The sequence below is a fragment of the Macrotis lagotis genome, chromosome 6 (assembly GCF_037893015.1).
Source record: "Macrotis lagotis isolate mMagLag1 chromosome 6, bilby.v1.9.chrom.fasta, whole genome shotgun sequence".
Classification (NCBI taxonomy): Eukaryota; Metazoa; Chordata; class Mammalia; order Peramelemorphia; family Peramelidae; genus Macrotis; species Macrotis lagotis.
In genome coordinates this window covers 182,173,723-182,186,803 of record NC_133663.1, presented here as the reverse complement: position 1 = coordinate 182,186,803, position 13,081 = coordinate 182,173,723, and the positions used below count along the sequence as shown (strand labels likewise).

The 13,081-nt window shown below is 35.1% G+C and overlaps 1 protein-coding gene across 11 annotated transcripts in view; it reads right to left on the bottom strand.

Moving 5' to 3' along the window:
* Positions 1-13,081, bottom strand: part of ARHGEF7 (Rho guanine nucleotide exchange factor 7) — a 314,501-nt gene that overhangs the window by 112,140 nt on the left and 189,280 nt on the right. For 10 of the 11 annotated variants that reach the window (XM_074192051.1, XM_074192046.1, XM_074192042.1 and 7 more), the window contains 2 exons: positions 11,887-11,981; positions 11,486-11,581 (listed from right to left, as the gene is read on the bottom strand). In XM_074192051.1, coding sequence (XP_074048152.1) covers positions 11,486-11,581; positions 11,887-11,981 — 191 coding nt within the window. The remainder of the gene's footprint in view (positions 1-11,485; positions 11,582-11,886; positions 11,982-13,081) is intronic. The other variant, XM_074192052.1, reaches the window with a different exon arrangement.

Sequence of the window (13,081 nt, the reverse complement as noted above, 5' to 3'; positions counted from 1 at the left end):
AGCACTTTGGTTCTCATGGACTGGCCAATAATAGGTCCCAGGTCTATCCTACATAGTCACTGTTTTGAGTCCTGAATTGCTCCAAGTATATGTAACTAGCAATTGTTTCTGCTTTGGCCAGAAACTGAGAGTCTTCCTCTCCCAAATTGATTTTTTTCAGGGAGATACTAGACAAAAGAGGGCATTCTTTGCTTCATTCTTCTTACCTAGCCTAGATCACTGGGAAACCCTAAGGATCATGCCTTCCCAGTTTGATTTTTTTTTCTAGACGAGATAAAAGTGTCTTTGTCTCTTCAGTCTCATCTCTTTCTTACCTAGCTTTAATCATTGAACAGGCATTGCCTTAATTAAACTGAGATTTGTTAAAGATCTCAGCAGAAAAAGGTCAAGGTTACCCACTGCATACAGAATCTTCAGTTGTCCTGGTCTATCTCTGACCACTGGATATAGATGACTGCAGAGGAGAAAATGAGGCTGGTGATTTTGTACAATCCTACCTCACTTAAATCCAAGTCACTTGCATACTATAGCAAAACACCCAAGAAGTTATGGTCTGCTTTAAGAAAGAAGAATAAACAAAAACAACCTAGATCCTTGAATGAGAACAAAGGACAAACAGCAGCATTTATTGTACTATTCAAATATTCTTTAACCATTTAGTAAAGTAAAAGCTGTGATAGGATTATTAGGTTCCTGTTTTTTATGTGTCAGTGACAAAGTTTTGAGTGTTGTGTCCCTAAACTTATTTTCCCCTTAATCCCTGGAGGCAATTTTGTACAACAAGATGATTTTTAGTAATGTATATCTTGTTATAGCAGTATCAAGCACTTAGATGACCCTGAGGAAGTCAGTTCACCTCTGAATTTGAATTTCCCCTATAAAATAGCTCTGTGAATTTCACCTGTAAAATTAGGTAGGGTTTGGGCCTAAAAGTAATCTAAATTCTCTTCCCCTCAAGCTCCAAAATGATACTTTGATAAATCTACTCCTAGGTGTTTTTGTCTATACAGCCTTAGGTTTGGAATATCTTACTCCAATCTATGCTGGAATCTTTAATGTGTCACTTCCTTTCCATGAAAACCTTCTTTGATTTTTCTCAGTTAGGAAAAAGTACATTCTCCTAAACTCTGAATACATTATTGTAACTCTCTTGTGTATTCAGTATCTTAGTTGACACAAATTACTTTTATTTAAGGTTCACAGCTTATTTACCCCTTGAGGGCAGGAATATTTTATTAACTATGTGATCTCCCACTCCATCCCACTCCCATCCCAGCAAACAGCACAGTATGATAAGAGTTGAACAAAAAATGAGGGTTAAGGAGGATCCTTAAAAGGATGGTTCTGAGAAAAAACAACAAATACCAGAGTATAGGTTCACTCATAGCAACAAACCAAAATTCACTGAACAATGCAAGTTTTCATTTGAATGGATTTTAATGTGCTCTCTACTTTAAACTTGGAACAGACAGTTCCCTGTGGCAAAAAAGGTTGTGTTAAAGGTCTACTTTAGTAGGAGAGAGAGAAGAGGACATCATGATGTAGCTAAAACTTTGATTTTAAGAGTGTTACATACAGAACTACTACTACTACTACTACTACTTATAAATGTTCCCAAGGAAAACATTTATAACAAACCGAGACCTTTTTCTTCTTTTCTCACCTGGACAGTCCTCCTGAGAGTTGAAAAGCAATGAAAAGGAAAAGGAACTACAGAGCAAGGTGGAAATCTTGGGAGGGACAGCAATGCAATTAGTCATAAAAAAAGAATAAGAAAAGTGAAGAAGGAAAAATAAGGAAAAGAAGGAAACTATTACATACATAACATCATATTGATTTTTTTTAAAAAATGCTACTGGGAGGTGATCAGGAAAGCAGGTGAGAGGTCAAAGTGAGCAGGAAGCACCCAAGGATCTGAAGAAAAGGCAAAAAAAACCCTTTGAAAACTAAGGGTGTTTTTACAATAAAGGAGGAGGAAATTTGAGTCACAGAGAAACAATCAGTTAAAGAAGCAAAGACTTCTCATTCAAGCCTTGGTCACAAATACAGCCAAGTTTGAATTTACCATAGGCAGTCAAAGAAAGCATCAGTCATATCCATCAAATTTGGAGCAAGTAAGCCTAAAGTACCTGTTCCAATTCTTGTCCCTAAAGCTGAACCAAATTCCTTCAATAAAGGAGAGCATGAACTTTATGATACAAGAAGCTATGGGAATGAAATATAAAATCTCACCTTGGAAAAGTCATTGATCATGATGAAGACTAAAATGATGTGTTTCAAGATTGGGTTTGGAGTTGATGTGATGTTAAAAAAGGACCAGTTTCCTTTTTACTAAGACAATCTTTGGAGTCACTTTAAAAATTCAGTAGTGTACTAATAAAAGTTTGAAATTAGAGGAATTTTATTATATTCAGATGAGTGGGATAAAGTCTGAGATTTCTTCAGTAAAAATATTAAAGAGTGGAAAATAGTTAACTATGTGCTCCTCTTCCCCTGACAAACAACTTCTGGGATATTGGTGAAGGGTCAACTGACCCCACCTTAAGTCCAGATGTCCACTCAATTCCTGGGACTGAAGGGATATTCTGGTTTCGGTTTGAATTATATGCTCTTTTCCACAGATTAATTTACTCATCTAGGTAGTGAAGACCACATTCCTCATTAATGAGGGTGGATCAGAGTGTGTGTGTGTGTGTGTGTGTGTGTGTGTGTGTGTGTTTGTTTTGGGGGGGGGTCGAGTTAGGATAAATGTGATTCTTGGGTCTTTTTCTTTTGCCTCAGTCTCTCTATTTGACTGGGGCCTGTTCCTCAAGAAACGAATAAAACTTTCTCTTCATACCTTAAGATATTTCCAAAATTTATTTAAGTGGCATTTGTCCCACACACAAATATCAAGACATTTCCTAATTTTGTAGTATCATGTGAGTAGTTTCAAAAGCTTTTAGATAATACAGAAGTCAGAAATGGTACCTTTTTTAATAACTGATTATATTTTTTAGTCACAACTGAGTGGGTTAAGGCCTGAGATTTCTTCAGTAGAATATTATAGATAAGAAATAGTTGAACTGTGTTATATCTCTTCTGCCCCTCCTCCCCTGACAAGCAACTTCTGGGATATCTTGACCAAAATGTAAAGAATCAATTGACCCTGTCTTATCCATTGAAGTCCTGGGGTTGAAGGGGTAATCCTATCTGGGTTTGAATTATATATACTTTTTTCCCCTTTAGATTATTTTATGCATTTAGATTTAGAATGGGGTCCACTTCTGGACAATCGAATAAAGCTTTTTCTCTTCATACCTTGAAAAATCTCAGAAATTTATTTAAGTGGTTACATTCATTCCACATGTAATTATTAGTACATTAAGGAGAAAGCAAAAGTTTACTGTCTTTTTCACTGTTCAAATAGAAAACACCTTTACCTAAACCATCTGGCTCACAAGCATAGTCTTATGGAGAAGGAGTGTTGTACTAGGAGGGAAGTGTTAATGGAATACTGATTTTAAAATAATTTTTACAAAATGGAAATAGGACAGCTCTTTTTTTCTAATTGTGAAGTCATGAATTAGGCATTAACAGGAGCTACAGACCTATACTTTACAGAACTATAATAAGAACAGAGTTCTTTTTTTAGTTTGTTTTTTTTTACAAGGCAATGGGGTTAAGTGGCTTGCCCAAGGTCACACAGCTAGGTAATCATTAAGTGTCTGAGGCCAGATTTGAACTCAGGTACTCCTGACTCCAGGACTGGTGCTCTATCCACTGCATCACCAAGCCACCCCAAGAACAGAGTTCTAACAAGAAAAACTCACACTCTTTCAAAATTCTGTATCAAATGTTTAATATATTATGAGCCTGATTCACCTTAACAAAGCTTGTCCTAATTCCATTGGCTTTCAAAGCTTTAGATTATTCTATTGATGGTAACTGTCAGTTAAACTCTTCAAATAAGTAATTTGTTCCAGAGTAGCTGCCTTTTACTATATATTACTACTACTTTTGTCCAGTTGCAATTATATTTATAATAAACTCCATATAAAATAGAAAATGTACATAGAACTATTGTCTTCTTTATGTGACAATCATATCAAAATTCATAAAGTTATCTTTAGTCACTCTAATGTAAAAAATTTTTCCATTTTTGTCCATTTCAGTGCCATGTTTAAAGTTAAGAATTCTTCCTCTTCTACATGTTTTCTCTACCCAACTGAAATTACAGCCTAAGGTCAATGCCATTCATGTGAGATGAACATCTTTACTAAAATACTAAAAACAATGGTGCTGATACAAAAATAAAAAAATCAAAATTTAAAACCTAAGATAAAAGTCAAGCTTCCCATTATTTAACATTTAAGAATAAAAATACTCTCAAGTAATCATAAAAACAATTTACTAAGGGGCAAGTTACCTAACCCCTAGTTTCCTCCTCTACAAAAAAGGAAAGGCTATGTGAAACAGTAGATCAAACATGGGTCCTGAAGTTGGGAGATTTGGGTTCAAATCCTACCATGTGTACTACCTATGTGACCTTGCACAACTCACTCTTCCTCCCTAGGCCTTCATTTTCTCTGAAAAATGACAGTAGGCTGGATAGCCTGAGTCCCCTTTTAAATCTTAATCTATATACCACTGTTCTGAGTAAAAGCAAATTGTAAATCATGTCATTTTATAAATATGACATACAATAATGCTATTAGGTAATGATTGGAAGCACCTAAATGACAAGTTCTGGTGTTAGAAAGAAATTTTATGTCCTAACCATTTAGAGTCTAACTGCCTCCCTTTTACTGTCTGCTACTACATGCCATTTTCACTTTTTTTATTTATCTGATGAGGGGCAAAAAGAAATCCTTCAGGATCTCAGTATGCTATCTGAATTCACATCTTGTACCTGTCTGGTAAGAAATACTCTGGGGGGGGGGGGGGGGGGGGGGGCGGCTAGGTGGTGCAGTGGATAGAGCACAGGCTCTGAAGTCAGGAGTACCTGAGTTCAAATCCAGCCTCAGACTCTTAGTAATTACCTAGCTGTGTGGCCTTGGGCAAGTCACTTAACCCCACTGCCTAGCAAAAACCTAAAAAAACTACATAAATATCTCAGAGCAACTGCAGATGAAATTTTTAAGAGACAAAAAATTCCATGGGGGATGCAATGGATAAAGCATGTATTAAACTGCAGCAAGGCAAAAAAAGAAATTGCCCTCAAAGTCAAAAAACAGCTCAACATAAGAAATCAAAGGCTGATCAACTGGAGAATTACTCTTGCCAAATAAACACAAACTTACCACCAAAACCATTTATAAAGTGGTACTCTATAAAAATGAGCAAGGTTAGTGAGTGGGCTTACCTAGGAAAGAAAATACTAGTATGTAAGATAGACACTGAGGACATTCACCAAAATGCTAACTTTCATGGTGAGAGAAGAAGTAGAAATTATTTGATGTAATGATTACATGTCTCCCAATTAATGAGATGATTTCACAGAAAAGCTGAAGAACCTTCACATTTGTCCAGTTATGACATTTCTGACACTATTTAAAGAGCTATGTGTTTAAGATACTAACCCAAAGGATATTTCTCCCTAATGGTGAGTTGCTGAGAACCAGTGAGTAGAGGAGTCTCTAATGTGATTAGGGTGACAGTAGTAGGGTAACCTTCTTGGGGCATGGATCATTCATGACATTCTACCACTCCAGTTTCTGAATATTGTTTTTAATTATAGAACAAAAATAAATTCACATATACATATGCCTCTACCTTGCACAAATGCTAATGGTGGTCAACTTCTTAGACCTGGAACTGAACAGGAGTTAATGTGACTGAATATTATTTAGAAATAATACATAGTTTTCAATCATTGCAAGCTGCTACTGTCATAGAAATCTATCTTTGAACACTGAATATTCTCTCAGTTGGCTATTAATCAGTGAATAAACACTGAATAAAACAGTGAATGAAAATGACCCAAAGGAAAATGGAAAGACATATTACTGGAGAAATGTAGGCTCTAAGATTCCCTAAGGATGACCTGGTATGAGAAACGCGGTATTAAAGGGATCATCAAAGACACAAAACAGTCACAAAGAAAGTGGGGCAATAAAGCAATGACTGAAGAGGAAATAAATGAACATCACAAGCAAAGATATCTGCAAAACAGATACTTCAGATGCTCTGAAATTACAGTCTTTATCTTTAACTTAGAGGTGAAGACCCAATCCCTCAGGGCTATATTCAGCAACCACTTCAGGGACCCTGTAATGCAGAACATCCTACAGGCTGTATGTACACTTCATTTCAAGTTTATAACTCCCCTCTCTGACGAAGATGGTAAAAATTCATAATGAGGTACAGATGATATCTCTAAGATGAGAGAAGCTGCAAAATGAAACAATCAAGTTCAGTAAATTTATCAAGGAATCGGATTTAGGGTCAATGAGGAAGACCTTTCTGACAATAGATCAGTGGTCTTGAAAAGTAAAGATTAATTTCCTTGTCATTAAATATGTTTTCTACAAAAGACTTTTTGTCAGGGATGGTACTAGAAAAGAAGAGGAGTAGGGAAAGATGACTTTTGAATATGCTTTCTAAATAAGAGTCTAGATACTTCTGTGTACTGGACTGGAGTAGGATTCCTAGGAAACTTTAAATTAGCTGTGTGAGAAAAAGAAGGGAAGAAGGACCAGAAACATATACATAATATTGTGATTTGAAAACATCCATGAAGTAGAGATTATTTTTTAAAAGTCAAATAATAAGGTATCAGAAAAGTTTCCTTGGAGAAATGAGTTATGGAATGTGATATAAATAAAAAAAGTAAAGATACATTTTGACAAATGGGAAAATGGTCTGTAATATTTGGAACACTATGAGCATGTTTTAAGAAGCAGGAAGGGGCTTTTATAAAATTAGGGAACAGACAAAAATGGAAAGTTGGTTGAAAATAGTTGTAGATGGGGCAGCCAGGAGACGCAGTAGATAGAGCACCAGCCCTGGAATCAGGAGAACTTGAGTTCAAACTCAGTCTCAGACCCTTAATAATTACTTAGCTGTGCGACCTTGGGCAAGTCACTTAACCCTTGCAAAAAAAAAAAAATTAGCTGTGGCTAGTAAAAGGTAGGAGCAGGCAGAGTGGAACTGCCTGATGATGAGTAATTCTTAAACTTAATGTCAGAAATTTATGTTCTAGGGAAATGAAAATTTTAGTGAAGAAATAGATAAGAATGAAAAGAAAAGCTACAAATAAAATGGATAAGGAAAAAAGCAAAGATATTTCCATTATTACTACAAAAGAAAGTTCCTAAAAGAGAAACATGTCTTCTAAACTTTACAAATGTGTAAACAGAGTCACTACACCTTATAATTTAGTAACTTATCTAAATCTCATTTAAACCTGGAAAAATAGTACCATATCCTGGATCTCATGAGAAACAATTCAACACTCCACTCATTGGAGAATATTATTAAGTATCAGCAAAGAAAGAAAAGACACCTGCTGTCATTATGTGAAAAGACATATCTTTTATAAAGCATTAAAAACTACAGTAAATGAGTTCTATTTCTCAGGTAGGAAAGCTGATTAATACTCAAGCTCCTCCATTCAATGGTTTAACAATATGTCACATCACTCTGGCTGAACAGTTACAAGAAGAAAATGGATTTAAATTTTTGGTTGGTCAGTGTTCAGTCATTCTGGCATACTACTTCTTTCCACTACATATTCTAATACAAAGTATTTTGATAGAACCTTAAAATCTGCCAAAAAAAAATAAAGTGATAAACCTATTTCCAGTCTAGCAAGCTGCTAATTTATGGAGCTGACTTTCTAGCCAATACAACAGAGTAAGCTGACATAAATCAAGAAGACAGGACAAGTTCTTTCCTCTACATCTACAAGAATTAGGAAGAAGCAAATATAAACAAACTGGATTGAAATCAGACTTTCTGAGATCAATGAGATAAAAAGGGAAAGAGTAAGTCAAGTCAAACTAGTTAGCATTTATTTAGTTCTTACTGTATATGGCAAGCACTGTGCTAAAGACTGAGAATACAAAGAAGGGACAAAAAATATAGCCCCTGTTCTCAAGAAGATGACAATCTAATAGAGAAATCAACATGAAAATATTAATATACAAACAAACAGGATCAATTGACAGTAATCTCAAAAAGAAGACACTGGGGTTTGTGCAGAACAAAGTAGGATTTTAGAGGACATTTGAAGGAAACCAGGGACTTGAGGAGGAAGAGAAGAACATCCCAGGCATTAGGAAGAGCAAATGAAAGAAACGTCCCTAGTCAGGAGGTAGTATCATGTAGAGGAACAGCAAGGAGGTCAATGTCACTGGATCCCAGATGAATGTAAGGGATAAGAGGACTGGAAAGGCAAGAAGGGGGCAGGTGATGAAGGGCTTGAAAGGCCTAAAAGAGAATTTTAGATTTGATGCTGAAATGGGGAATTTATTGAATGGTGGTAGGAGTAAGTGAAGACTAAGGGAGAAGGGAAAGTGATATGGTCAGAGGTGCATATTTTAGGAAGACCAATGTGACAGCTAAGTAGAAGATGGACTGGAACACAGAAAGATTTGAAATTTGAAATCAGAAAATTCCTGCAATAATCTAAGTGCGAAGAGATGAGGGCCTGCACTAGAAGGGATGCAGAGGAGAGAGAGAGGGAGGTATAAGACAGGAGTTTTGGAGGTAAAATCGACAGGTTTTAGTGACTGATTTGATATGGAAGGTGATAACATCTATGTTATGAGCCTGAATGACTGAGGAAATTGTGGTAGTCTGGAGAGTAATTGGGAAGTTAGTAATAGAAGAATTTGGGAGAAAGGAAATGAGTTTAGGTTAGATTTGTTGAGCTAAAGAACCCTGTGGGATATTCAGTTCAAGATGGAGACATGAGATTGAAAGTCAGTACAGAGATTATGATGAACACGTAAATCTGAGAGTCACCTGCACAGAGAAGTTAAGTGAAACCTTGGGAGCTGATGAAACCATCCATTGAAGTAGTATAAAAAGAGAAGAGAATAAGGTCCAGCATCAGAGCCCTGGAGTACTAAAAACTGAAAAATATCAACAATGAATCAAGTGGGAAGAAACAGGAGACAACCAAATGTAGTAACAGCAACATTACGTGATGATCAACCATGACAAGACTTAAGTCTCAGCAATACAGTGATTAAAGATAATTCTAAAAGACTTCTGATGGAAAACGCTATCCATATCCAGAAAAAAAAACTATGAAGTCTAAATACAGAACAAAGCATAGCATATTCACATTTAAAATTTTTTTTTTTGCTTTTTCTTTCTTGTGTTTTTTTTCCACTTTAGTTCTGCTTCTTCTTTCACAGCATAACTATATGGAAGTATGTTTAATATGACTGTGCATGAGTAACCTATATCAAACCACTTGCTGTTTTATGGAGGGGGGAGAAAGAAGGGCAGAGAAAAATTTTACAAAAATGAATGTTGAAAACTATGTCTACATGTAATTGAAAAAATACTATTTAAGATTTTAAAAAATTGGCATTTAAAAAGGAAAACAAAAAAACCTCACCTCTCCTTATAGTTTTACATTGATAAGCGACCAATCCTTAAATATATTATTTATAGGACTAAGCTTGTGACTTAAAACAAGAATTCACATCTCAAAAGAAAAGAAAGTTCTAATTTAAACACCTCAAAATCACAAACACTAGAAAGAACATAGCACATGTTCAGTAAATTGTTGCTACCGTAATTGCTGTCCATGAACAGTCAAAGAAAGTAAACGAGTCATGTAAAGGACTGGTTACCCAATCATTCAAGAAGAGTAAAACATTCCAGAGGGATTTTCAATGCAAGGTCATAAGGGCATACCACTATAATTATATGCCCTGACACATAATCCAAAACAAATTCAAAATGTGTCAATATGACACAAGTTCCACCTAGAAATGGTATCAATCAAAACTTACATGAAGTGATGTCAAGAAAGGAGAATCCAGAAAACAATATACTGATTAAAATCACAAAGAAGAAACAATATTAAAATGCTGCCAAACTCAGATTAAAATTTCCAATCATGGTCCTAAAGAAGAAGAAATATACTTCTCTTGGAAAAAGACATGGGAGACTAAAAGTGTGGAATGACCAACTGTATTGTCAAAGGAGGAGTTTTAACTTAAATTTCTTGTAATAGGAAAAATTTTAATAAGGAAAAAGAATATATCAGAGAATGACTACAGTATTTTTTGAGAGACAGAAAGAAGGTGAAGAGAGCAAATATCTCTATTGGATTCATGGAAGAAAACTATTTCCACAGAGAAGTTTGGAAACATGCTCTGAAGTTCTTTTAGTAGAATAAATATACAAAAATCAGAAAATACCATGAATTTCTATGCATTTTTTTTAATTTGTTTCTGACTTTCAGACAGGAAATACTTCAAGATGGCTACAAGAAGGGACTACTTTGAAAAGGCAGTGGTAGAAAAGTGCTGAGTAGGGGAGGCTACGTGGCACAATGGATAGAGCACCGGCCCTGTAGTCAGGAGTATCTGAGTTCAAATCTGGCCTCAGACACTTAATAACTACCTAGCTGTGTGGTCTTAGGCAAGCCACTTACCCCCCATTGCCTTGCAAAAACCTAAAAAACAAAACGAAAAGTACTGAGTATCTTTTCACAATTTATTTCTAAAACTACATCAGAGTATCAGAGGTCAGTGTCCTGAGGAATAACTAATGCACAGATTATCTTTTCTGAAGGAAAATGGGTATCAGCCCTGAATAGATTTGGAATTGTGAGGAACAAACACAGAGGTTATCTCTTGACTACAAAGAGGTTAAATGATGAAGATGTTGTAAAGAAAACATTCAAGGGGTGGCTAGGTGGCACAGTGAATAGAGCATTGGCCCTGGAGTCAGGAGTACCTGAGTTCAAATCCAACCTCAGACACTTGATAATTACCTAGCTGTGTGGTCCTGGGCAAACCACTTTTAACCCCATTGCCTAAAATAAAAAAAAAATAATAAAAATAAAATAAACAAACAAATAAACAAACCAAGAACAAATAAATAAAAAAGAAAGAAAGAAAGCATTCAAAACAGGGAGGAAATGCCAGAACTGGTTTATTCTACTTCATCTCCCTCAAAAAAAGGAGAGAGATTTTCTGCCTAATACTTTAAGTCCTTTTAAAAATCCATTTTCCATATGTTCAACATCAAGTGATCACTCCTAGTCTTTAGACTTCTAATAAATATTCCAAGTTTGAAAGCATAAATATAATGAACAAGATCTTTGTAAAATGAGAACATCTCAGTTATAAAGCAGGAAGGAAATCAGATCATCTAAACCCAAATTTTGCTATAGACACCAAGTTATCATGGAAATTCAAAGACACCTCAGTTTAATCTATAGCAATTTGAACTCAGGAATGGTCTTGATATACAAATCTCTTAAAATACTACAGGAATCAAAATGAAATTTGCAATTTTAAAGAATGTTACTTACTTGGTGCATTCTTCTAAAGACTGTACAAGCATTTGCTGGAAAGAACTTATTTCTTCTAGATTTCCCATTAAATATAAAATATTTGTTGAGTTTAACCTAGATGCAAGAAAAACACAAATAAAAATGTGTAAGCAACTTCACAAATGTGCCTCCTCCCCTACAAAACACATAAATTCTTCACAAATATGCCTCCTCCTCATGCAAAACACATAATTTTTTTGTTTTTAAAGCTTGCTTTAATCCAAGAGTAATCCAATAATTTAATCCTTCGAAGTCATTTTTTCCCCCAACTTTCCAGCAAAGGAAGTGAGAAGGTAGGTAAAGGGACAGAAAGTAGTACAGGATTATTTAAGCATTAAAAATCCCTTCTAATAGTAAGAAGTAGTGATAATCTAACTTACTTTTCACTGGACTGTAAAGGTCTCAGGTAAGTTGAAAGAATAGTCTGCAGTTCTTTAGAATATTCATTTTCTGTTTCTAAAATATTCTGTAGCACCTACAATAAATGATGAATGACTATTAGCTAACTTTTCAAAGAATAACACAGCACAAGAATTACATACTTTGGAAAAAATTACAATACTACTACTGTTCAAGTCTTCTCTTAAGTTTTTATAGAAGTGATTGAGATCATTACTATATCCTTGCTTCCTTGGCTGTGAACCTATTCTTCAAATTTATGCGAGGAACTCTGGCTAATATTTATTATCCAAATTATCCTACCCTAGCTTGCCAAAAGCATTATTGAATAAATAGTAACAAAAAAAGCAAAGATCTCTAAAGTGACAATAAAAAGAATATATACCAGGCAGCATTATTTACTGTGTCTAAAACAACTCACCACATGGGAACTGGCCATACAACAATAAGATACTACTCCAACCACATTCCAATTTCAATTCTACAAACATTCATTATGTCTTTGAAATCTATAAAAAGTTTATATGCTACACCAACATTTTAAGTAGAGCAGTAAATTAGTAAAATCATTCTGGAACATAATTTGGTATTATGTAAAGTGGCTAAAATAATCATTCCCTTTGATACAGAGGTTTCATTATTAGATATGCATCCCAAGGAGATCTCTGACAAATATAAATATTCTATATACACCAAAACATTTAAGCAGCACTTTTTATGGTAATGATCAATCAACAACAATCATTTATTAAGTATTTATTATTTAGACAGCACTATGCAATGTTCTGGGGAGAAAAACAAAGGTAAAGAACAATCCCTGATCTCAAGAAGTTCATAGTCTAATGAAAAGGGCAGGCATCAGCATTAAGGGATTGGGGAAACCTTTTTTTATAGATGGCAGGATTTTTGCTGGGAAATCCAAAGAAGCCAGAGAAATGGAGATAAGGAGTTTGAAAATGCCCGGAGTCAGAAAATGGAGTGTCTTATGCAAAAACCAGCAAGACGACCAATGACACTGGATCATAGAATATGTGGAGGAAAGTAAAGTGTAAGAAGACTTGAAAGTGGGAAAAAGCCAAACTATAAATGATTTTAAAAGTTAAACAGAAGATTTTACATTTTATCCTGGAGGTAATAACCACTGAGTTCACCAAATAGGGGTTGATAGGGACAGGT